This window comes from Haplochromis burtoni, unplaced genomic scaffold (genome assembly GCF_018398535.1).
Source record: "Haplochromis burtoni strain Fernald_Lab_line unplaced genomic scaffold, NCSU_Asbu1 Contig_46, whole genome shotgun sequence".
NCBI lineage: Eukaryota > Metazoa > Chordata > Actinopteri > Cichliformes > Cichlidae > Haplochromis > Haplochromis burtoni.
The window spans coordinates 16,490-44,201 of NW_024582407.1; the positions used below are offsets into that span (position 1 = coordinate 16,490).

The following is a 27,712-nucleotide window of genomic DNA, read 5'->3' on the forward strand; positions in this document are numbered from 1 at the left end:
CACACACACACACACACACACACACACACACACACACACACACACACACACACACACACACACACACACACACACACCGTCTGTCTTCCCAACTTCTTGTAAAACAAAGAAATGTTTTGCTTTGGGTTAATGTCTTTTACACAAAAGGCAGTGCAAGCATTAAACCAAGCCCCTTTCAACCAGCAAACTCCAAATCCTAGTAGTAAAACTGAGACCTATACCTGACCTGTCCTGTTGTAATGTTTTAATTACGTTCTCACTAAACAGAAGGATGCGATATGTGCTTGTTTTCGACACATACACAACATTTCCCATCACTTGCAATACCTTGGTTTTAAATGAAAAGGAATGTGAACTAACTTTAGATTCTAAAAAATATTGTTTTCCTCGCTGAACCTGTTCACATTTGTATGTAAAACAAAAAATGTATGTAGAGGTGTGATTATTGGCCATACAGGTTATACTGATCATACAGAGAAGAGCCCTTTGCTAAATAATTGGGGATTTGGGGAAGCTCTCCTTTTCAGGTTTTTGTATCCTTACAACTATTAAAGGCTTAAACTCTTTCCTACTCAATTTCCCTGCTGAACACTGCATGTCTTCAAAACGCATGACACGCAGGGCGAATTTCACCCAAAAGTAACTGCCAACTGAATCTGGAGATTTGGATTTAAAGCCACTCTGGTGATCGAAGTGTATGAGGATAATATATCCTTTATTTATTCCTGTAGTGAAACTGATCCTTTAACTTGTCCTACACATTATGATGCAGTAGGAAGCCACTGTGCAGAGAATGTAAGCCAATACCTTCATGAAGAACACAGTGATAGGCGAAGTAAGTGAACATGTTTGTGATAGCATGAGCCCCCTGAGGAAACCTACACAAGCACAGGGAGGACATGCAAATGCAACTCAGAGGGACTAATGAGGAGAATATTGCTGAAAATGAACATGAATTAACTAAATCTAGTAATTGAACCCAGAAATCCATGTTTCCCAACGTCACAGAGAAAGGGATCAGAGTACTACTCTTGCACAGATTTCTATACAAACTGAAGTGTTTTTGCAACCACATGAGTCGCCCTCTTCTGGCCAGTAAAAATAACGCAATGAAATGACTTCACTTTTCAGACACAGAGGTTATATCCATCTTTGACTGTGGCAGCTGATAATATTCAAAGAACTCTCACACACAAAGTTTAACACACGCAACCGAAATATCCCATGGTATAAACAACAATGATCTGTTTCACTTAACCTGTCAAGTTCATATACATACAACACACATTTGGCAATCTTCCGACCTCAGCGATTCCTCTGCGACTAACGTGAAGAATAAATAACCCAGTGGGATTCAGTTCCAATATCACAGACCCCGCTCGCCAAAAAATTAACATCAACATAATAGCATTAGCCTGCTCATAGTCATCCATTAGAACTACTTAGTGGAGACAGACAGACAGACCAGGGAATATGCCAGTGCTCTTATTAAAGCCCCTCTTTCATAAGGATAAGCACCAAGCAAAGAGCTACACTATATAAAGAATGATGCCACAGGTTTAAAAATGGCTCATGATACCTAAAATAGGTAAAGCAAGTGACCAGACTGACTTAAAAGCAGAATGCTCTTATGCTAAAACCACCACTTCAAAGCAAATGCCTCAGTTCCTGCTTTGTTGTAGGGATTAATTCATTAAGAGTCACATCCTTCTTGAAATTCTTTACTGTGAAAACAGCACTGCATGTTTGTGAGCTCAGTTGTAGATGCCTATACATGTTTAAGTGCTTGAATTCTTAAAGTGTGCAGTGGATCTCAACCGAGTCATCACAGGGTAAAGGGAGTGGCTGTTCAGTGGAAGCGCTGTTCCTTGTAGCTGAATGTGCTAGTTGGCAAACTTGTGAATGGAAGATGTGACACAATCAGTTGCAGCTATATTTGCCAGAGGGATAACAAACAAGTTGGAGGGCAAGTAAGTGAAAGCTGTAATTCAAGAATGGTTGGTGATGTATTGTGACATCTTTTTACATAGATCTACTCATAAAAACTTCTATTAGCTTTTGTTAAAACTAGAACGACTGCAAAATTCCCTGTATCCTAAAACTGCTAAGATACATATTCATGAGCTGAGTGTGTTGCAATAGTGCATCAAGTACTTGTTTAGCAGCTAAAAAACAGTGCAAAGTTTGCACTCATAGATTATAATCACGAAATTCAAACAACACAATTAGAAGCCACATCTGGCAGCTGTAAGAATAAATGAGAAAATATCGTTTCCCATCTGGCTTCTTAGTCTATGCCTCTGCTCTTTATCTCTTTACCCCAGACCAACCTCTTTCCCATCTTTTTCACTCTCCTGTCTTTTATCACTCTCTTGCTCCCTTTATGTCTCTGAGTATCTCTCTCTCTCCCCCTCTCACTCTCTCTCTCTCTCCATCCCCGCCGTTGCCAAGGCAATAGTGTTTTGTGGAGGCAGCTGGTTAGGGCTCATTTGTCAAGCTGCTGACCTGCCCTCTCTTGTCCTCACCCCTTTTGCTTGCACTCTCTTCTACTTTTTTCTGTTATTCGGTATACAAAAAACACTGAAGAGCCTAATTGTCATACTTGTATATCCCAAACAATCATGCAGTACAAGTGGAAATGGCATATTTCAGTCCGGTCCAGTTCCCTCATTATGTTTATGAGTGTCCATCTAAAATGATGTGTGTTTTTCCATGTGAGCAATAGCTTGGCAATGATTTAGAGGTATATACAGTAAACAAAGCAACTGCTTATGGGTTAGCGTAATGAGCTTGACAAAGGATTCTGAAACATTGATTGTGCTCTCCTTCATGAGAAAGACTGTGGCAGCCTGCCGGAGATAAAAGCTGATTTTGTGGAAAGTAGGGTGAAAAAACGCCAAGATATGATGTCAGTCTTGAGCCTCTCTCCTCATTTGCTACATGTTTCCTACACTTTTTCCCAATGCTTGTGCCTTCATGTGACTGCAGCTATGATCTTAATCATCCATTAAAGATACTAATCTTTTTAATTAGTCAGTAAGTCATCCAAAAAATAAGTCACAGAACTGGAAATCTCAACCATGTTTGTGGTTTTGGTGGAACATTTTTAGTGGAATTATCTGATAATAGCCTGCTGTGTGGTACGGCCTTTCCAATAAAATTCAGCTTTGTTAAGTGTTTTATTAGTCTGCGACATAGCACTAATTAGCAGAGTCTGCACTGGATATGCACCAGTTTATGGATGTAGCTTGCTAACTAAGTTTGCTAGCTTAACACTGTAATCAGGGTGACTTCCAGCTCCAAAAAAACAAATGGGATGACATCAGTAGTGCTAACACTGAGGCAAAATCCAAAGCAAATGTGCAAAGACGCTATGGCTACATCCATCCTTTATATACAGTCTCTCATCTAAACACGTGTCAAGCTGTTACCAGAAAATGGCAAGCGAAAAATGATTGAATTTCACACAATAGGACGTGATTTGTTTCAGTCAGTTTACTACTCCAGTCGTTTAAGCATTAGAAACAAAATCATTTCAAAGCTGAAGTCAAATGCATGCACGGTAAAAGCGCGCGCAAGATCACAGGTGTCTCCTACCTTTAGATGTGCGATAACAATGTACTCTGTAACACGAGAACACAGACTTCACACCTCATAAAGTGCAAGCTTGTTCGTGTGTCTGTGTTGAATGTGTGTACATGTAAGGAGGAAAAAGATTCAAGCAGATATTGTTTCACACTTTGCTTCATTGTCCAGAGCAACAAAGGAATTTATTAAAACAAATACGAAACACTGCACAGACACCAACGCACACACACACATACATAGTTTTAATCATCCGTCCTTAAGTGGAAAAACAAGTGCTCTCCCACAACACTTGTCATCTTTCTCTACTAATTAATTCAGAAATGTTCACTAATGGTACTGCTCTGACAGAAGGGTGCAATGTGTATGGGTACATGCATGTGACCTACAAACCCCATCAAGCCTCATTACCACCAGCATTCAAACGTATGCGTGTCCATAAATATGTCGGTTTGTTTATTGGCATGTGCATTTTATAATGATACAATTACATCATGCATGCTCGAGGTTTAGGAACTATGCAAACTGTTAATGAAAAGATGGAGACAGTTTGATGATCTGCAGGTGTTAGCCAAGTGTTTTTTTTATTGTGTGGTTCTCATTTAGGATTTTCTTTTTTGCAAACTTGACGAAACATTTAAAATATACATTTTACTGTGACGCAGTTCTCTTGAGCATAGAGAAACAATTCAAGTAAGGGAACAATGAAATCTATATCGATGCTACTGTGAAGTAAACCTTGATCAAACCGAACCTCGATGACAAGCAAAATGTTAAAAAAAAATCAAATTTCTTTACCATCTGAATGTATTTTTAAAAAGCACACAGGCCTACTCATAAAAACACACAGACACATCCCACATTTCTATAGCTTCTAACCATGCATCTCAAAAGGCCGATCTGTCCTGGTTATTAGAGTGTGAACTCCCAGTCTGCTCATCGTGTGTATGCATGTGTGTGTGAGTGTAGGAGGGAGCCTAATTTGATTCTCAACTACACCATGTTTCTCCACTTGCTGCCTGTTTATGGAAATTGCATAATTGGTATGTATCTATGTGTGCATATATTTGCTCCCTCGCGGGGTCAAAAAGTGACTGATTGCACAGCAAAACAACTGATGTTGTGTTTTGTAGACGTGTGTGCACCACCAGTTTGCTTAGATGTGTAAGTATGCATGTTTTTTCATATTCGCATGTCATTGTGCATATTCACCTGCATGATCTGTTTACTCAACTTTTTGACCTCAGTATGACGGCATGTGAAACAAGGGCTCGCTCTCTTGGAAAACACTGCTTCGCTGATTACTAATGAACCACACGTTGATTGTACTTTAATTTTTTCTATATAATATCCAACCTGACTGCCCTTTCCATTTTCTAAAAATACTGTTTCAATGACAAGCTTTAGAAAAACTGAATTGCTGGCCCAGTTTGCATTAAGTAGTCTGCCAATTCCATCAGGATCATCTATAATAAAAATAGAGCCACTTAGACCGCTGGAAGGTGCTCTGGATAAAACTGCTCATCATAAGACAGGTGTTATGATACTAGTTTATAATAGCATGTATGCAATACAATAGCAGTGGTAATACAGGCATATACAGAAAAACACATGCAAATTATTTTGTCCAATATTTAGTTTTAAAATTTGGCATTTATGTGCCTTTATTGTAGCTTCTTGTAGATTTCTTGCTACGCAAAACAAACAGCTGTGGGTGGAAGCAGTTCACTTGTTGATCAGATTGTTTGATGAGGGACTTTCATCTGCTTTTTCCCAGTAAAGGTTTTAATGAGGCAGTTTTGGATACTAGAAGCATTCTTTCTTTCACTCCACCTGAGCTCACCTTGATGGCTCCGCCTCTTTGCTGTCTGTGTAGACAGACTCCATTCTAAACAATGACGACACCATCCTCACTTTGGCTTGTGTTATCAGTCTTTTTGTGGGGCTGCTTGAGGTTAATGTTGTATTAGTTTTTATTCTTATGCACACTCCTAAATACATTTCCACTGCAGGTCTGATTTTAGTTACAGATGTAGTAGAAACGCTTACATGGATTAAATCACTGAAGCAAAGAATTTGGCCCAAGGATTTTTGTAATAGAGTTATTTAAGTTACTCGATGAGTTGTTGCAGCCCTAGTAGTAGTACTTTAAATTACTGCCTCCCAAGGAGTTCTTTGACTACATCCTGTTTACACTTGGAAACCTTCATCACTGTATCTTGCAGTACTATTATTGTGGCAAAATCTGCATAAAGACAGACAAATAAACATCTCCCAAGGGCTCAAAACCATCATTGTGGTAATTCCAGCAACATCTTGTCATGATGACGGATAGACAGACCTACAAAGTGAAAACAATACCAGTGTCAATGTCACAGCTGGTAAATTCAAGCATCTGTATTGGCACATTAAACCACAAGGTGGTTATAGCATAGTACACCCACACAAACACAAATGTGCAGCACTGAGCTGGTAGAGAGGTAATTTGACAGCACTGAGCACTGGATGTGGTGTTGTCTATGTGCTCTTCCTATTGTTCTCTCTCACACACACAAACACAATCATGTACATTTCCGTCTTTCACAAAACACACGAGGCAAGACCTCACAAGCTACTCTGGAGACAAATTGCACAGGTCCTCTTTCAGACGCAGAGATACAAAGGAGTGAAAAAGAAAATTGGAGAAAAAAAAGGCAGGGGCTAGTACGTATAGAAAATTACCACAACTTTAGAGAACTACAACTTTTCTCTTTCTCACTCCCTCCTCCGTCCACCCCACTACGCTCCCATCACTGCCTCCATTCACACTAATCTCTCTCCTCACAGTACCACCCCTATCTCTCTCTTTCTACCTCATTCCCTCTCCTCTGTCACAGAAAACAGAATCAGGGTAGAGTCAGCCTCGAGGCAATCATATTTAGATCAGCTATTTTGTAATTTCTTTTTTCTCAGCAAAATCGTTCAATGCTTTTCCCTAAAGGGACATGTCAGGGCCCCAATGGCTCATTTCTGACTTACACTGTGTATTTCTGTGGGAATGCATATTTTCTAAAAAAGCCCAGCATGGGACAAGTGTTGCAAAATAATTAGGGCCATAAATGGTATGGAACGGTAAGTTGTCGTTACTATTTGTTACCATATTATTTGTTACATGTATCTGTCCTTAAAAGTTTAGTTCCTTTGCTGTGCTTGCAACAGCATAACCAGTTTCTGGCCATATATCAAGAGCAGCTATTTTTTAACTGCATCACATTAAAGGCGTGAAACTTTATCCAGAAGACAAGGCACAGTGTAGCATCCTCCTTTTTATATGCAGCAACTGCTTGACTCCAAGGCTTGGAAAGAAGGATGGTACAGTGAAGTATAAAACCACAAAGTTAAAATACTTTAACTAAGATTTATGCATGTGCACAAATTAAGTTACCATGTTGCAGTCATGTGTGTTATTCTTAAATGAACGCTCAAGTTTTGGTTAAATTACTGTTAAAATTGCAGATATTCTATCGCTCGCCATGACATGAAGTCTTAATTTTTGGTCTCTCTGTTATTATTATTTATAATGCTTTGGGGTTTCCTTTTGATTTAGCACCTACAGTTTTAACTTATTCATATAAAAAAGTCACCACAGATGAGTTATAGGCACACTTACTCCCCAAGTGGTTAAAGGACTTGTCTGGGAATCAAACCCCTGATTTCCCAATAGCAAAATGGCTTCTACACAACATAGATAACATTTGTGGCATGTTTAGAATACTTTTCACTTCAGGCCAATCTCCTGTAGTCTACAGTCATCACTTAGCAACTCAGTCTTCCCCTAAAGAAACACACATATACACACAAGCATACACACACACACACACACACACACACACTCACAGTAACCATGATAGCCGGATGTACAGTCCATCATTTGATTTGGACAAAGTATTATTAAAACCCACTTATTCCTGGCTGTAAGCGCTATAAGCTGTGGAAACTATTCTGTCTGCCACAGGCTGAAAAAGCAAGTCCTGCAGACATCTGCTTCAAATCTGACCTAAAACAGTAGAGGCTGACACAGAAAGAGTTTAAGACTACTGTTACTAAGACAGCGTCTCTCCTATTCATTCATTATGGCAGCACACTTTGTTTAATGTCATTACAACTCTTCTTCCATCTCTCATACAAACTGAACATTTCCAAACAAGCACTGTAAGCAAACCTTTGGTTTCCAAGGCAAACTACAGTAACCAATAACTGAAGCCAGCCAGCTAAAAGAGCACAGTGCTTTCCATCTCTTTCCGCACTGCTAAACAAAGTCAAGTAAAGTTTATTCCTGTAGTTCAATATCAGCTTTAAAATCTCATTTACTTATTATGAGACCACACCAGCAGCAGTTCACAGTCGTGCTCATGTTCTCTGTGAAGATAAAGAACCTCCTCCACAGCCAGAAAAGCTAAGATAAACAGTATGGGCAAAGACTCACTAACTAAACACTCTTAGCATCTGATTTATAGGTCAGAAATCCATTTTATAAGAAAGCAGTACAGTTGATTTAGTGAAATCATTTCATCAGTATACTCAGTATCAGTTACTTCAGCCTCATTCCAGTTGCTATACTGGGATCGATTGAGTGGTCAACGAAACAGTGATGGTGTGGATATTTAAATGACGGTTGTTATACAGCCGGTAACATGTGATGATATTTAGGGATGATCACAGCTCCCATAAATAAACATAATGCCTAAAGGTAACAAGGTAAACTGCTGAAGTATGTTACAGGGTATATATCTCGCTAAAGGTACAAGCCCAACAACCTTACAGAACAATGCCCAGAAATGATAATTCGCAAGAGTATTTTACCTTACTGTGAGAAATACACAATACAGAGCTCCTATTAAAAGAACCAACAGACATTCAGTTTTACATGTATACAGCTACAGGAGTGCATGTGTGTAGGCACTTTAGCAACACTGAATGACTGCATTATAACAAAGCAGACGTCACCATTAAAGACATGAGATTCAAGTCAATCACAGTTACAAGGAGAACAAATGTATACAAAACTATAGTCCACAGCAAAACTAATATGGCCACCAAAACTGGCCAAGAACCACCGCGTCAATGTGTAAATGAAGTCTGAACAACATAATGATACAATGAGCTTGATATTTACTGCTAACAAGGTTAAAACAGCTATTAGGAGACTAACATACAAGGCTACAGTCTAAGTACAATGCCATTTACCTGTATCAGCTGTACAGTTGTACTGTCAGCATGTCACCTAATGTTTTGGCAAAAAAAAATTCTTTATAATGGTTGGTAATGAAAGGACTTCAGTTTTGAAAAAATATATACACAAGAATAGAAGACTGTGAAATTATCTTCAGTTTCAAAGCATATTGACCAGTATTATACAAACATTAGACTGACAGCTGGAGCTAATTTCCCACACTTGGTGTGGGTCAGGATGACGACTACAGCAGCTGGCCGTGAGCAAAATCAACAGTGTGGTAAAAGTCCTCTTCAAATGTGGTCAAATAGCCATCACAAACCTCACCATGAGTCACCATCAGATTTTAAGCATTGGGTTGAGAAGAGCTTTAAACTGTGCCGCTCTTATTTCACAGCAGGGATCTTTAAATGGAGCTCCAGTGGAGTGCCCTTTTCAACTAATAAAGATGACAAATAAACTTCAAGCTGGCTTCGTGAGTGGTTTGTTCTGGGATGTTCTCACACATTATTAAGCCACCTAAAAGGGCAACTGTTGTTGGGGTTTTTTAATCTAAATTAAGTTGACTAGATAGATGTCCCTCCTTAGCATTTCTCCAGCTCCCTGCTGTCTGTTGAGTTCTTGTACCTTTTCCAGTGTCTAGGTCCTCTTTGTTTTCCACTGCATGACTTACTCAAAGAAAGCTCAATGCATCTCGTTCCAATTCAGCGCTATGACATTCGAATTACTTGAAATTCAAACAACCGACCACCCAACAAATAATTCACTTTCCCAACTTCTCAGCACTGGAACTTATTAGTTAAACTACACTACAGAGTGCAAAAATCAATAAAATCTACAGAAGACTAACATCACAGCATGGCAGAGACCAAGGCAGAGGTCTGAACAGTCTGATGAAAATAAAAGAAGAGCATAAGTAAGGCAAAGTAGGAAACAGAGACAAGGCAAAAAGCATAAAGGGGGTGGGGCATTGTTGATTTTGTTGTGTGCTGAGAGAGCAGTCCACCTTACCGCTCATCCCAACCACCACATCGCACTGACACCATCGCCTTTTCACTTCATCACCAATAACATTTGCAACATTACACTGACAAAATGCATAATAAACAATTACGAAAAATATGAGGATAATGACAGTGAAGCTGATCATTATCTACATGAAAACCAATTAATGATTTTAAGAGAGACTGATCAAAGTTACTCACAATATCTCATCGTTTTGAAATTCCAGGACGCCGTGAGAGTCTTCAAAGTCTTCTCCACCACCTCGCGCTGTTCCTTCCAAAGTCTTGTATGGCAGCATGACCACGCCACGAGCCCCTGAGGTTCTCAGCACCTTCACCTCCATGGTGCCAACGCTCTCGCTGACATGGCATACGGGCTCCTCAAACGTAAAGATGCCGGCATGATCGTCGTCAAAGATGGTAACGGTTGCTGTGGATGGCATGCCGAGACAGGCCACTGAGTCAACGTGATTAGCTGACTCGCCCCCCTCCTCAGGTTCCTCGCCTTCTGATGTCAACACTTTGACATTGGAAAGGTGAATCAAGAAGTTTTCATCCTCCTCAAAGATGTCATCATCAATGATCCCCACACGGACCTCCTTCATCGTCTCGCCAGGCTTGAAAACCACTACACCCTCGGTGAACTCGTAGTCCGAGCCAGCGTTGGCTGTGCCATCTTCTGTCCGGTACTCCACAGAAACCGTCTTGCCCAGGTCGCCGCCACGCCGCACCACATTCACTGCCACTGTGCCACAGTTCTCAAGACACTGGTAAGAACCGGGCTCAAAAAAGATTTTGGAGACAGGATCGTTTTCGCCAGTTTCTGAGCGAACCTCGTGCATGCTCACAGCCTTTCGTGCTTGATCAGCAGCATGTTTTTTCAGGATGTTGCCAGCACCTGTCATCAGTCGGGTGGCCTGGCATCGATAGAAAGCACGGCTCTTCTGCTGCTGGCTCAGGACTTGGTAGTTGGCAAGCTCAATGAGTTGCTCCACCTGGTAAGAGAAAATACAAAAAGCCACAAAGAGTGCAACAACATGCATTAATAGTAGATTTCCTGGGGGTATAAATCCCGACTCCCAGACTGCTGAAACAGTATCCTATTTTATGTTTTTAAAAGCTGTGTGTCACTGAACCAATGTGGTGGAGTTTCATCAAGCTCGGATGGATAAATAAGATCTAACTACATGTCACATCAATGACTACTGAACAAGAAACTGTCAAATAGCAGTAAAGTTATAATGAGTCAAACACTTACAGTAAGTCAAGCACAGTCTGGGGGAAAAACAGATGTAAATTACATGCCAAGCCAACCACTTAGTTCTCTTTCACAAACCCTTTTTCTTGTAGAAGGACAAAAAAATGTTATTTGAAAATGTTTTCAGATTTCAGAAATTTCGTCTTTGTGTAAATAGTAAGTCTGCAGCATTTTCTTTGTGAGAGAACAAATGAAAATACTGCATATTTTATTTGGAAATGTCTTTGGTTTCCTATTAATTTTCTATATTCACCAATACATAAGTGTGAAATTCACTTGTAAATATATATAAATGCCTGAATTTATTAAGAATTTATCTAATATTCTGCAACAGACTGGTGATCTGACCCTGTAAAAATGAAAGCAAACAGCAGTAGTTTTATATATTGCAGATTACCTTTGGTCTTGTGCAACTAGAGCAGCAATAGCAAGATATATTTCTGACTTTGTTACAAACCTCTTTGTCAGGATGTTTCTGTTTAAGCTCCTTCAGGATCTTGGCCATATCTCTCCGTGTTTCCTCCTCATCCAAGTCCTTCTCATCTATATCTAAGCCCAGTGGACCATCAAGGAAGTCAACACCATGAGAGTTCAGCATCTTTCCATCCATCTCAATGTCCACCTTAAAACAGAAGCAATAGAAGGACGGAAGGAAGAAGTAATCAGTACACCTCATTTAAGATTTTGTCAATATATCAATTCTTTAGGCGCTCTTCTGTAATCTCAAAGGTCAAGTGAGAACTGCATGTATGTGATGAGAACACAACAACAAGCATGAAATCAAATAGTGAGTGTTTGTGTGAATCCAGTCATGTGCACATGTTGGTGTCCAATAACACCCCTCAATCAAAGCAAAGAAGGGTGCTACCAGACACTGGTCAGTGAGGGTTTTATCTGTCAGTGTTTCAAAGCTCAGTTCTCACTGTTTTATTCATAAAACTATTTGTCTTGTCAGCCAAATTTAGGTCAAGAACTGTCCGTTTCTGCTTGAAACTTTTGCTTTCACATTTCCAAAGGTTTACTTTACATGTAACCATGGTAAGCTAACAGTACCAGATCCCAAAGGATGGGTAGGTAATATATTAGTCATCAGTATTTGGATGTCACTTTATTTTGTAGCTGTCAGAATAAAGAAGTAATCTGTTTTTCACTGACATTGCATTTTTCGTAGAGAATCATTTCATTGATGAAACGTCCTTCGTCTCTTTAAACGGGAAGGCAAGAAATACTCATTTTTTCCCTCAGGAACATATTTGAATTTAATTTAGTGATTTTTTTTTCAGAAGATGAAATGAAAGTGTTCTTCATATACTTACGGAGCACTGATTCTTTATAATGCCATCAAGCAATAACACCATGGGCAATTTTCAAATGCAGAAGAAGAGACAACCAGGCTTCAAATTAACTGTAGCAAATCAACACAATCTACACCACAGTACTGAAGATTTAATTAGATGTGTGTGATGCACTTCATCTTCACATGTGTCATCAGATAATAGTCAAAATGAAAAATTAATAGCTGACAATACTTAAGAAGGTATTTGTGCGTGTTTCATAACAACAGTTTAGCATGGCAAAATGTCATTCTGTAATACAGATTTGAGGTACACATTACTCATGAACACTCTTCACGCACATACCTTAGCACCTTATCTTTTCCACCATGTGTTTGGATGAGGACAGCTTAATTATGTTTTTACTAGCTGACTCTTCTCACGGATATGCTTTAGTTATAACTGTTAAGATTTTTATACGACACTAAGGAAGGCATTTTTTCTTCTGCAAAACTTGGTAGTAAGACATTGGTGCGATGTGGGAATAAGAAACTGCTACAACAACAAAGTCTAACAGGGCAAATCAAGCAATTTAAGGAGGTTCCAAAAAGGAAAGGTCAGGCACATTAAAACTAATTTATTTGAACTGAAGATAAGAAAACTGTTCATTGTCCTGTCCTCACTCTTGTGTTCATTGCAAAAAACTGTACATGCCAAAGCATAGCAAAGAATAGTAGGTAGTAATGTGTGTCTTACCCTTTCTGACATTTTATTCAGTGCATTCCCCAGATTTCAGTAAATGACTAGTTAAATGCAATAAACAGTTATATGCTTTATACAAAAAATGTCTGTGGAAAATGAACCCTGGTGATAACGGCTGTGGCAACAGTGACAGCATCATACCTTGGAAGGAAGTGGACGATCACCCTCGGTCTCAATGATCATGCCACGCTGCTTGCCAGTGCGGTAGCGCTTGTACACATACTTGTAAAACAGCAGGCGGCGATCGGCTATCCAGGCGAACACCACACAAATGGGGAAGAAGAGGAAAGTGAGCAGCCCCTCCCACACCTGCACAACGCCAGGTGAGATCACTGACAGAATCAGGTAGAGCCAAATGTAGGCAAAAATACTCCAGGTGGCCGTGACAAAGAACACACGGAGGTGCTTGACCTTCCTCGTCTCGCCATCAGGAACGACATACACACAAATACCGATGATGACAAACATGTTGAACGCTGCAGAACCCACAATAGTGGAGGGTCCCAGTGTGCCAGCCTCAAACCCATGACCAATAATTTCTATAATGGACAGGAGGATTTCAGGTGCTGAAGAGCCCAAAGCCATGAGGGTAAGGTTGGAGACCGTTTCATTCCAGATCCGGACAGTAGTGGTGGTGGTTTCTCCATTGGGTTTCTTAATGGTGATCTCCTTTTCCTGTGATGTTATAACCTCTATTGATGCCATAAAGCGGTCTGCGATGATGGACACACCCAGGAACATGTAGACCAAAGCCACAAAGTAAACAGTTGCACGAGCGACCTTGTCTCCAAATGATGGGTTTTGGGGCTCCCAAATAGGCAGAATCACCCCATGTGAACACTGCTCAGGTTTACTGCATTCAGTTTTATTGGTGGACACAGCTGAAACAGAGCCACCCAGGCTTGCTTCAGGGGGTGCCCCGGCCAACGAGGGATGGAGATTAAGGAAGAGGATCACCGTAACAACTGTTAACCTCATGGTCGGGGACAGGCGGGAGGAGTGATCCCGACGGGCCATGTTGGTGTCAAGACCAGTACTCTGAGGTGTTAATGAGGATGTTGAACCTTCAGAGAGAAAACAACAGGAGAAAATACAAAGTATTATTAGAAATAAGACAAATTAATGTTGTTGAAAACAGGAACCAGTGGGGAATTCTAACATTTAAATCTCCTTTAACATGATTTTTATAATGTAGTGATTTTCACTGGAAGATATTTGTTTACTTCAATTTACTTACACTAAATGATGCTGCCTGCAAGGTGCCAATATTATGAAATATTATGATAGAATGTTGTACAAGAGCACGTCAGCATTGATAAAGTACATGATAAGTTGGGAGGTGTGTGACTAAAACCAAATAGCTCAGTTCACATGAATGCATTAGGACCTTGTAAACACAACACCACAGAGATTAGCAGACATGTTTCAGGGCAGATGTTTGCATAGTTGTTTAAGGACACCAAGTTTGAATAATCACAGCAAAGATAAACTTGAGCTCCTGAGCTCAGCACTTTGGCTTTTCAGGGAGCAGCTTCTGAAACTTCCCTGCAGCGGTCCTGTAGCAATAATACTCTGCTCTACCTAATATAACACTGCTGGCAGTGGCCTTTATGAAAACAGTCTACTTCTCTCAGCAACAGTAACTTGTGAATAAGGTGGCTTTATTAAGACATCTTTTAAATATCACACACCCATAAGATGCCCACAGAGCTTCATCAATCTCCCCTGGTGAACACTTCAGAGAAAAGGTGTAGCATTCTGAGTAATTATTTCAGATTGTATTTTTTAATGCCTGATTTGGGCTTATTGTTTCCAAAACACACTTTAGCATTGAGATGCGGGTAGTTCACAAATTAATCGTGTGCTTATTTGTGTTTTAAGTGTAGGCATTCACACAGACTAATCACTTTTGTCATAAAAAGCCCATGTAGTGACATTTAATGACAGGTACCAAAGAAAATGAAAAAAAAAAACATGCAAACTAGGGCTGCCACAAACGATTATTTTGATAGTAGACTAGTCACCGATTATTTTTGCAATTAGTCGACTAATCAGATCATGCATCTATTGGACGTAAAACTACAGCTTATTGCACCAGCATGCATCTGCTCTTATATCATTAGCTTACAGCTTTAAGTGTTTAAGGTATGTGCTAACTAAAAATAAAGACAAGATGATAGTTTATTAAATGTTAATGACATTTGCAGATTGTTTCGGTGGAGTTTAATAAACTCAGCCGTCTGCTCCTTGCTATCTAAAATATAACAGTATATTCTCGAGCATCTCACACTTCTGATAATCAGTTGTCTGCTTGAAGTTTATTCAGCTGTGTAAAAACTATAACTTTAATCTCAGCCAAACCGGTTTACTCAGGGACAAATTAAATACTGAAAAAAGCCAAACAATAACATTTTTAAGTTATCTAAGTGACTTATATATGTTTAACCTGAGTAGCGAAAGATGGCTTGGATTTGAAAACGATTTGCCAGGAGTCCAGTGTTCTTACCGGTTCTAGTGAGCCTTGCCCCCGGCTAGCTATCGAGCAAGTGGGTAACAGACATCTCCAAAAACGTTGGAGCGCTTTTGCAAATATGTGGTGTCTTGATAAACTGAGCAGATATTTGAGGTTTACACAGCTACATTCTCACCTGAAAATATGTTAAACTTTATTTTGTGACCCAAAAAGAATAATAAGAGTAATATTAAAACTAACTAGCTGCTGCCATTGTTGACAACTATTCTGGGCCGCTATGAATTAGGGGTTTAACGGCAGCTGGCATACTTGTACATGCAGTGCTGCCATCTTCTGTTTCAGTCCGTTATTACACTCGTAAATCCTACTACTCATTCCTGCGTCTTTTGGGATCTTACAAAGCTTCAAACGACGCATCGACTAATAAATTAGTCGTCGACGATGTTAATAGTCGACGTAATCGTGACTAGTCGACTAATCGTGGCAGCCCTAATGCAAACTGATACAACTTAGTCCTAACATCAGACTCGTATCTGAGAATTAAATTCTTGCTCCAAGGTAAACAACATAATTGGAAATCTGGCACTGCAACACCTAAAATGTATCATCATAAATACAAATCACTGAAAAATAACGTGGATATTTTTCATAAGGCCGCTCATTTTTTATGGGAATTAATCAAACATATTGGAGCATTGGGACTCTGCTCTATAACATGATGAGTCTATTAGTGGACTCAAGGCAATTCTCTGGCATGTCTCTATCTTGGTGGCCTTGGAGTCTTTGCCTCATCTGTTTCTGTATTGTATGCACTTTTGTATGCAACAATGTGATGGTCAGACAGCAGAGCAGTAGGCAAAATATTAGAAAGTACTTTATCTGAATGAAAGGAGGAACATCCATCCATCCATCCATTCGCTTCCGCTTATCCTTTTCAGGGTCACGGGGGGCGGTGGAGCCTATCCCAGCTATCATAGGGCGAGAGGCAGGGTACACCCTGGACAGGTCGCCAGTCTGTCGCAGGGCCAACACACAGGGACAGACAACCATTCGCACTCACATTCACACCTAGTGGCAATTTGGATATCCAATTAACCTATCCCCACAAGCTGCATGTCTTTGGACGGTGGGAGGAAGCCGGAGTACCCGGAGAGAACCCACGCAAGCACGGGGAGAACATGCAAACTCCACACAGAAAGATCCCGGCCTGATGTTGGAATTGAACTCAGGACCTTCTTGCTGTGCGGCAACAGTGCTAACCACCGTGCCACCGTGCTGCCCTGAAAGGAGGAACAGAAAATATTAAATTGCTCCAAGTGAAAGGATAAACTTAGAATTGCAATGTTCATGTGAGTTGTAAAAAAGTGCAGTTACACTGTAGTTTGTAAATACTGCACAGCTTAAATTCGAGTCTCCTGAATTAGTGAAACCTCATTTCATCAAAATTTGCATGACTATAAAAGGTGCTGGGTTGCGGATGGTTATATAATTTAGTTTAAACTTCAGGAGAAGAACACACATCCTCTCCTAGACCATTCCACAGAATTAAAGCCACACAGATTTTGCACGTTTGTATCTATACTTTCAATGCCTCTATGTCTAAATACAATGAAAAGAATCTTGAAAAAAAAAATCCATATTTTCACAGAAAAAAATGTTTTAAATGTTCTTTGACTTTTGCTATAGCACGAAAGTGCTATAGCAAAAGTCGTCATGACTGAACCATAAAATGTGCTTGATTAAAATTAAAGGTGGCCTGCTGTGCTCATTTCCAGCTTGGTGTTACTCCCAGTTATAAATAGACTTTTTATGTGATTCTTGCCTTGGTGATGCCCCACAATTCATTCAGTTTCTGAAAAATTAGATTAAATTAAATTGTCTTCTGACTGGCTGCAGTTCACAACATACAGCACAGCTTGAGAGATCTGAGTTTGCCAAATACATCGACCATGCTGAAACAGAACAAGTGTAGCAAATTAAAACTAATTTACACAAAACAGCAGTGTAAATTAATTTTACCACTTTTTAATTGTTTAAGAAAAGCAATAAAGCAATGATAAAAGAGGTAATCCATTGAATTAAAGAGCAATAACCAGAATTAAGAGACAAAACAAAGCTCAGATCAGAACCTTTTTCAAACAAGCTTTTTTCTTTTTAACTATTCACCCACAAGTGGAGCATGCAACACCTCCAACCTCTCAGTAACCACTCTCCATCGCAAGCTGATTGCGGAGGTTGCCTGCAGGTAGGCAACCTGTCTCCAAACAAACATGGTCTGACTCAGACAGTCAGGTAATGTTCTCCATCTAGCACCTTTATCCATTTGCAGTTAATATAGTGTGGTGCAGCAGCTACGTCAGGAGGGATTTCAGAAAACCTTGTCCAGGTATGAGGTTCTGGCTGGTTTCTAAATGTAGTTATTGTGAATTTCTGTTTAATGTTAATTTTTCTGCACATTAACAGCAACAGTCTTGTGATTCTTGCCACTTTATCATAGATAATCACAGTAATATCACAAACAGACTGTATGTAATTGTTCATTTGACCCCATTCAATCACAAACTGATAGCAGACTGACTCTGTCTTACTGTTGTTTTATCAGTGTCTTGACGCACCAAAGTCTCCTTGAAAATGGCAAGTGACTGCAAGCGGTAAAAGCCCTGGATCTCATCTTTGAAGCAATGATTTAAAGGGTAATGAGATCACATTGCATACATACAAATTCATTGCATACTGTCGCAATAATTTTGATTATGCTGCAGTTAGGAACCACTGTTTTTCCTATGTGACAATAGCTGGACACAGCACAATTTTGCCAAGCTACTACAATAACTATTATAAATATAAATATATTTTTTCAACATGAATAAAATTTTCTGTCCTATTAAGCCAAGAATCCATTCTGACGCTATTCATAGCTAAACACACAATAAAAGATCCTTCAAGAATCCATTGAGAATATAATACAGTATACAGTATGGAGAGTATTTGTGTGTGTGTGTGTGTCTCGCTTAATGGTGTTGAAGATGTTTGCTGGCTAAATCTGTTACTTTTTGTAATGTGAAATCCACCAGTGGTGAATTTAAATATTTGGGTTAAATGGACCAAATGTTTAACTGCTGCCCCGATGTTTACTGAGTGGGCTCTGCTGTGGTGTAAGAGCTTTGTGCTCAGACATTAGGAAAATCAACTCTCAACAAAATTACATGTCTACTTAATTAAACTTCAATTTGCCAAGGTCATAAGCAACCATTTCCCCCTTGATTAATGCTAGACAGCAGCTCCTTGCCTTATATGGGCTTCTTGTGTGGTCACAAAAGCCTTTAGGTTACTTTTCCAACTGATCAATAATTCAGTGTGCTCTGGAATTTGGCTGTTTTCACTTAGAGATGTCATTTTTCTAAAAGGCAGATGGCTGAACATAACACCAAAAGCCAGTTCTTCTCCATTCAATAGAGTGTATGTTCTAAAGCTTCACGACACAATTGGAGGTTATAAAGGTCGCAAAATTTGTAGATATGATCAAAAAGGACAAAAGAAAAATTACAACTGAACCTGGAATAGGTTAGGTTTGTAGAAATTCAGTAAACCATCCCTCTAAATTAGCCATGAGTGGGAATTTTACTACGATTGATGTTGCTCAATTGGTGCAGGTACATTTTTATGTCAAACAGAAGCAGTATATTGCTACAAGTCTTTGCATGTTTCCAGTAGTAATGTCAGAAAAGGAAGGAAAATGTGGTTTGTTTTCCTGCTTAGCGAGGTAGAGCCATTCATTTATTATTGCCAATTAGCAATTGGACCTTTAACGTTCCCCTAAAACATACAGGGGATGTGGGAAAGTGACAAGAAGTGTCTGGGTTGAAAAAAAAAAGGTGACATGAAGGTGAACTTGTTAAATTAAAGGTTTTTATTAATGTTTTTATTACGAATGAAACTGAAACAGACGGACAAACGACTATCACCTTTAAAAGAAAGGAAACAACCAAACCCAGGAGTTAGTCACTAAACTGAAAAATGAGTAAAAAAAAAAAAAAAAAGGCTAAGTCAACAAAACACACACTCCTCTCCACAGAGCAGCAGTAAGCAGCCACCACACACAGCTCACTAACTGCAACCCAGCAAGGCTCTCTGGCACTAGAACTCACCTTTCTCTGACCTTAAGCACTCTCTTAATTGTAGAGTTATTTGCCACCATTTTTGTAACCTAAGGCAGGACACACCCAAACAAGGCCAAAATCACAGCAGGCCCTGCTCCACAAGCACCACACTTGTTTATTTTGCGGGGCTTAAAAACATCACTGCAGCACGTTTATGGATAGAACTTGTTCAATGCTGTTCATATGGCTTATACACAACTGTGGCTGTCCTGATAACAAGTTTCACAGTTTTACTGCCATTTACATGCATGCCGCCATCTTGGATTGTGAAGTCAGGGTTGGTGAGGCTGCTCCAAAGTTTATGTTCCAACTTTAGGGGGTGTTCCAGTTGAAAATTCCAACTGGGAACTAGGAAATTCAGCCCTCCAACTTAAAAAAAACTGCACTAGAAGTCCATATGCACAGGAAAAAAACTACAAATGGCACAGCATAAGCTACTAATGGAAGGTCACAATTTGTGATGTTATGCCTGTCTTATCAGTGATGTGGAGGAGAGCTCAGTCAGCTTTTGAAATACTTTGCTTTTGGTACTTTCTGGTACTTACTGGTCCACGGCAACTCACTTGCTTAAAAACCCACAGCCTGTATTGCTCACTATAGTGTTTTTCCTGTGTTTTTATCTGTTCAAATGATTCAGTTCATCTGTGCAATTTTGATGGGTCTGTGACCCCGAATAGGACAAACAGGAAAAAACATAAGGATGAATAAATTATTGCAGTGACAACAACACTGGAGCTGCCAGAGCCCTCTCACAAACAGAGGAAGGGTGAATTGTGTTAAACTGCACAAAATACAGCAGTTGCTGGCTGTTTTTAGATCGTTTGGTCATTTAAACTACTTCCAGGCTTTCTTCCTTTCCCCTTGGGGCTTGAGTCTCCTAGCTTTTACCATAAAACATAGTTAATAGTCTGCATTCTTAAAAAATAAAGCAGTAGATTGTGTATATACTATCAGCTGCGCATGCCACAGTTCCTAATATAACACAGTTCATTGGCTAACCCTGGGTAAGCACTCCAGTTTCTGTTCCTTCCTCCATTTTTTCCATCTGGCTTGCTTAAAATTCATCCTCACGAACAGGAATCCTTGATAGACCTACCTTACACAGTTTTGGTTGCTTAACGCTTTATCAGAAGATTACACTTCAGATGACATAAGATAATCACCCACACTGTTTACAGTTCAGGGCTTGTTTCTTGCCTGCAAAATACATCCTGTAAGAACATCCTGTAACATTAATGGCCACTTGATAAAGGAAAAGATAATGACCTGGATCGTATCAGAGCCAAACTTTAGAGAACGTGTCTGTTGTTAGTGCTTGAATGGCTTTGTGGCTGAACAGTGGCTGCTATTTTGGATTTTCTAATTGAAATATCAGGTTTCAGAATATCCGTCATGATTTTCCCTAGTGTTATGACCTCAAAAACTTGGCTCCATTTCAAGAAGAACACAGCAGACGAAAATCCAGCCTCAGAAAAAGACAACAGACACAGAAACTGGACCACTGAATCTTACTCCCCAGAGGCAACAGCAAAGACAGAAAGCGTAAAGTTAACGAAACGAAAACCATGTGCTGCAGCGAAACAAGCTGTTGCTTCTCTGGCCCAGAACTGTTATGTCTTGAGAGCCTTTGAAGATAGCACCCAAAGATGCCAAGAAGGCAGCTGATCAGACCAACAGGAAACAGAGCAAGGACAGAGAGAAGTCAGGAGGAATACATAAGACAAGACCTCACATTTTGCATAAACTTCTAATGTTTATCTGAAACTGAATCACATATTTTTGCAAATAACATAGTGGTAAAATAATTGAAAATAAAATGAAATGCTGTGCTTGAGAATGCAGTGAGTGAAGGTAACAGCCTCAGCGTGCTGCTCTCAGCCTATCTGCGATGCATTTTCCTCGCTATGGGACAGGCGGCGATAATGAAATATTTAAACCAGTGAGTGAAAGCGAGACAAAGAAATGTGGTAAAGTAAATAAGAATGGGAGCACAAGAGACGTAAGAAGAAAGGGACTGAAGGAGAGGAGTGTAATGTGGAAAACAGTACCTAGTTTAGCGATAAGGAGAATCAGAGACAGGCAGATGAAAAGAAAAAATACAAGGTAGCAAACAGGAGGCTAATCTAACATAATCTCACCTCTTCAAATGAAATAAAACCACAGGGATATTCCACTGAATGTGAGTGCAAGCACAGGCCAAAATAGACACACACACACACACACTATTGCCTGGAAACAACTGAAGATTAATGGTCTGCATTTACCATCATTAGAATGATGTTGAGCCTTTTTATCTGGATCTCTCTAACAGCCAGTCCCCCGGCAAAGACGTCCTGTCATATTATTACACTTGTAGAGGTGGAAATGATCAGACTGCCACTGCAGTACACTGGGTTATTTCCTACTTTTACGTCTGACCAATGACTATCTGAATACCTGGGTTGTGATAAGAGACATGAATGTGTGGGAGGGCAATGATGAAGAAACAGGAGTTGTGCAAGACCAAAAAAGAGAACTAAATTGTTAAAGGTTGAAACAAATTACCAAATGATTTCCCTTATTTACAGTTCCCTACTCATTCAAGAGATGGGAAATGATATAAGGCACATAATTATCTTCAACTTTGCCATCTTTAACCCTTTCTATGTTTATGGTATAATCCACATAAGGAAGCACGTGGGTAAAAATATCCTGCATTATGTACATTTTGCTAAAGAGATGACATCTTCCCCTTTCTTCAATAGGTTCAAATTTCACAAGAATTCTGTGGTTTTATCTTATGTGGTTATATAGTTTATGTCATCGGGCTTCCTAAAAATTAAGCAATTTTCTAGGAACATGCAGTAACAATGTTACACGCCACCAGCAGCCAATTAAATCTTCACAATAGCTTCATGTATTTTGTAATCTGAAATAGTGAAACATTGAAAAAAGTATTTTTGACAGTGCCCTTCCACCAGTCATGAGGTGACATCATATTGTGTAACCAAAAAAATAATTTCACAGTAGGTTTCTTCAGCTTTATGGAGCATTTTAGCGACTTCCAGCTCTGTTTTTGTTTTATTGCCTGTGACTGTGCCACTTTAGACCTCTTGCAGTACTGTCAAAAACCTGTTTTTTTTTTTATCACAGGGAGGATGATATTATCAAGAAAATAAACACTAATAAAACCACTGCACACAAACTGCTGACAGACAATGTTTGTGACTAGCTTAGGGATCATAAAGAAGCATCTAGCAGCTTAAGAGTTACATTCCCTTGAGGAGCTGGACACAAGCTATTGTTTGTGTCAGTTGCTGTTATTTAACCTGCAGACACTACTTGGGTGCAATTGCTCAGTAAATAAAGGGAAGTTGAAGCTGATAATGAATACTGGACTTAGCATTTCCTTTCTAGTTAACAGTCACCACATGTAAATAATTAGATACGTCAGTGCACCAGTTCTCTTCTGAACAGCAATCAACAAACTATATAGCTTTATTTTTTAAGTGTCTAGTTTTGTCTTGTTTAAGCCAAGAGTTCCAAATATGAAAATGTTCTACGCCAAACATCTTATAAAAAGTCAAATGTTTTTCTTTGACACAATGCATGTAAACATAAACATATTTGGACCTATTTCACCGACACTTGTCTAATACTCAGTATTCAAATCAACTAATGACTCCAGAAAGCTTCCATTTCCTGTAAACGCTATTGACTCAAAAATAAAGGTACAATGGCCATTGGCTTTGTTGACTAAGACTAAACACATAGCACTTACAGAAATGAAGCCTATGCATAAGTTAAATAAGGAAGATCTGTCATCACACATCTCTGCTTCCCTGATTTTTGCAGCTAATCTAAGCTTTACACCATTTCCAGTTTCCCATGCTGTCAAGCTGATTGTGACAACACTGATCAAGTCCAAACATCTTGCAGATGCCTTCATGCAACCAACCTCCTCCCTATTACTCAGCCTCCATTCGAGCCTGTGTCGTCATCTCCACTACCAGCATCTAAACTCCTGGGGGTCCTGCCCTAATCTCTATCACTGCTGGGATTAAATTCTGGTGTGATGGGCCAGCTGAGTCTAACCACTAAATATCTAAAACTGAATTTGTACATCAATAAATCATGTTCATTTCCTTCTAATGATCTTATTGAACTGAGTATTGCTTTTTTAACTTTCACAGTTTAGCACACTTTTAAAGGAATTAAAGAGTCTAGCATTTCTATAACAAAAACAACCGTTAGTGTATAAGTAATGATCTTTACAAAGCCTTTAATAAATTTTCTATCCACCATTACTATTTTAGTATTTGTATTTGACTTTACTGATATGTACTCATGGATGGCACATAGAACACAAGGAGGAGCAACTCAGTGCATTTAAGTATATCAGGACAACCCATTCAAGTTGGGGAAGAACGATGACTTAAGTGAATCTGAACATGCCATGGTTGCTGATGTGAGACAGGTTCTCTAGAGTTTAGAGAGAATGCTTGAAATAAGAAGAAAATATCCAGTGAGTGGCAGTTCTCTGGGTGAAAATGCTTTGTTGATGTCAGAGGTCAGAGGAGACTGGCCAGGCTGCTTCAAGCTAATAGGAAGGCGGCAATAACCACTCATTACAACCAAGGCATGCAGAAGGGCATCTCTGAACTCACAGCAGCAGAAGACCTCACCAGGTGTTTCTCCTGTCAGCTAAGAACAGCCTAATCAAAAGTGAACAATAGAAGACTGGAAAAGTGTTGCCTGTTTTTATGAGCGTCTGATTTCTGTGCTGATCGTAGGGTCAGAATATGCCATAAACAATACAAAAACATGAATCCATACTGCCTTTTCTGGTTCACAGTGCTGCTGCTGCTGCTGGGGGATTTTTTAACACACTTTGGCCCTCTTACTATCAATAGAGCATCATTTAACCGCCATAGCCTACATGTGTATAGTTGCTGACTATGCCCATCTTCTGATGGCTGCTTCCAGCAGGGTAACGAACATTGTCACAAAGGTCAAGTCATCTCAAACTGGTTTCTTGAACATGGTGATGACTTCACTGTACTCAAATGACCTCTATTGTCACCTGATCTCAATCCAAAGACAGCACTTTTGGGATGTGGGAGATTCTCATCACAAACTGGCAGTAACCATGTCATATTATCATGTTAATATGGTCCAAAATCTCCCAGGATCTCGTTGAATCTATACCAGCATTATTTTATAGCAATACACCCACAAATTAAACTAAGGATTCCCACTAATCAGCATAATTAATTACTAAAAATAATGATAAATCTCAGTGACTGCACCAAACTGCACACTGATTTCTAATAGATAGACTCTGTGTCTGAGCTCATCTTGAATGGCTAATTACTTGCCCATTAAGTGTTGAACTGACTGTATTAGCATAAACACCTTGACAAAAAATGTGGCAAAACAGTGAAAAAGGAGCATTTACTTTACAAGGGAATGTCTGAGATGTAGCAAAATTTACTGTTTTTCTCATGATTTTCTCATCACCTAATTTGTTCTTGTTTACTGTAAACTATAGTGAACAGGGTCTCTTTTGCTGAAAGAAGCAGAACAGCTTAGGGATGTGTGGGGAAAAAAGATGAATGGAAATATTTTTTTCAAATGACGTCATTCTTGAAAAAAAGTCATTTTGACCTAATGTTAGCAAAACCTAACAATCATAGAGGAAAACAAAGCCTTAAACTGAACTATTACTATTAGGATTAAAACAAAAATTCCCGTCCTTTAATGCAAAAAAAAAAAGAATTCATATTGGAATTTTTTTCAGTACAATCATGGCATTAATAATACAGAATTATTACATTTACATCAGATACAGTTAAACGTCTAGTCACAGACTCAGCTTCCTCTCAGGCACTGAGCACTGACTTAGCTTTAGCTGTCACCTACAAGTGTGGAAGTTGCGTGCATGTGTGGTACATTCTCACACAATCAGGTTAAGAACAAGCCTAATGTACACCCACTGAGAGGCGACCTGAATCTGGTGTCTGATATGGGAAAAGTTCCAATTTTATTATTGGAAAATGGGTCTCTTACCGAAAATCTTAAACTGTTTTGTCTTAATACCTACTCTGGATTAACACCACTGCAGCAGGACGAGTTCTTTAAAAATAAATAAATAAATAAATGCAGCACTGCTAGGAGTTAAATAAAGCTGTAAAGGCTGACTGACATTCTTTTTTTATTGTTAAAAATAAATATTTTATATCATCCACACTGAACGAGCTCCAGTTCCTCTGTGTCATGACCATTAAAGCCCCGACTCATGTCAGGTGAAAGCGAAATGCCTAGAAAGCCTACATGATACCTTCCTGATTTGCCAAGTAATCCTCAACAGATGAGACACTTGGAGTGTCACACGGGGGCAATAATTACTTTACGGTATAGGTTTACATTAACTAATATGTGAAGCTCTGCTACCGTTTGGTTTAAAAACCTTTGCCAAAAGCAGACAGAAAATTAAACAAAAATTAAGCCAGTTTTCCCCTCTGTGTCTTTAAATCCAACTTGTTAGTAAAAAAGTACTAAATCAGAAGCCCACTGAAACTCAAACACCGGGTCCAAGCGCAGGTTTTCCCCGAAACCTGCTCTCCACTGATGCACAAAGGCACTCCATCACCTCCGAATTGCACTGCTTGGCGCACAGGACATGGAACCTGCAGAATTGCTCAAATGTGTCTTTCAATGCGCATTCACTCTTTACAAGGATTACCATACAGAGCAGGGAAATTTAGCTTTGGTTGCGAATGTTTGTCACCCAACTTCCACATTGAACGCCTATAAAAAGGTGAGAGCATGGCTGTCTGAACGTGCTCTGCATCCGTAATGACTCCTCTATAAATAAGTGGGGCAGGCGGCTAGAGGAGTGGAGAGCGTGGAAGGAGCGTGGATGTGTAGAGCAAATAAAGAAAAAAAAAAGAAATACACCCCATGAAACCATGCTGTCTGTTCACTTTGGCGAAAAAACATTGATAAGCACCTCCCATCGTACTCGGTTCTTTCTAAGCCCAAGCTTCAATCTATGTACATTCCCAAATCACAGTGGAAGAAAGGCGCAGTGTGGAAAGCTCGGTGGGGGAGAATGGGAGTGAGGGAACATCGTTTCCACACTGCATCCAAACCCTTCCGACGCATGGTGCTTTCAGTCTTCAGTCGGAGCTCCACGAGACGAAAGGGTCCGCTTTCCATCCCATTCACTTTACCTCCCTGTGTAAAACTTGCTTTTACCAGACAAAGCCGCAAAATGTATGCAAAGCTGCCCACATCGCTATTAATGTCATTATCCGTAATGAAGCACACCCAGAAAACTGCAGAGTGCCTACCTTTTATTCCCTTGAGTGGCCACGATCCGGAGAAGTCCGTAGTAAAAGCTGCACTGTAGCTCTACTAATAATATTAGTAGAACAAGGAGTAAGAGGAGTAGTAGTAGTAGTAGTAGAGGTAAGCCAGTGGTGGGGAATGGTAATGGAGACGCAGGGAGCTCTTATATGCCAGCCAAGACGGCGTATCCACCGATCGAGACGCACGAAAGGAGGGAAGAGTCTGGATTCCCATGCAGCGCCTGGTTATTTGTTGCTGTTATCTTCGTTTGTTGCCTACTCCTCGTTTCCATGTAGTTCGACCCGGCTGACCTGTATGATCGGATGACCGGAGCGGTGCTTCATTAGCATGCCCGCATTTGTTGGGACAAGGCTCGCAGCAGATCGGACTTCTTCCTCATTCTTCCCTTCCCGTCCCCCCCCCCCCAAGCGCGAGTAAGAGAGCGAGAGTGTATGAGACTGAGAGTGTGCCTGTGTGTGTGTGCGTGTGTGTGTATGTGTGTCAGCGTGTGAGCAGGTCTCTCTTTCGCCTGTTCCCTCACAAACCGACTGAGGATCAGCTCAGCCTCTGTCTCTCTCTCCCTTCTTCTCTCTCTCCCTCCCTCTCTCTCCCTCTCTCTCTCTCAGCATGTGTGTTTATAGGTCCATACACA

The 27,712-nt window shown here is 39.9% G+C and overlaps 1 protein-coding gene across 1 annotated transcript; it reads right to left on the reverse strand.

Moving 5' to 3' along the window:
* Nucleotides 1–36: 36 nt before the first annotated feature.
* slc8a1b (solute carrier family 8 member 1b) lies at nt 37–27,649 on the reverse strand. Its single transcript, XM_014339717.2, has 4 exons — nt 27,063–27,649; nt 13,237–14,159; nt 11,517–11,681; nt 37–10,796 (listed from the first exon to the last, which is right to left on the reverse strand). The coding sequence occupies exons 2-4, from the start codon at nt 14,110–14,112 to the stop codon at nt 9,999–10,001; spliced, it is 1,839 nt and encodes a 612-aa protein (XP_014195203.1). The 5' UTR covers nt 14,113–14,159; nt 27,063–27,649; the 3' UTR covers nt 37–9,998.
* Between the last annotated feature and the right edge of the window lie 63 nt (nt 27,650–27,712).

Coding starts and splice junctions, on each gene's coding strand:
- slc8a1b (XM_014339717.2), bottom strand. CDS start 14,112: ATGGCCCGTCGGGATCACTCCTCCCGCCTGTCCCCGACCATGAGGTTA. Junction 11,682..13,236: donor ATCGTCCACTTCCTTCCAAG/GTATGATGCTGT, acceptor TTCTGTTTTAAG/GTGGACATTGAGATGGATGG. Junction 10,797..11,516: donor AGAAACATCCTGACAAAGAG/GTTTGTAACAAA, acceptor TTCTCTTACCAG/GTGGAGCAACTCATTGAGCT.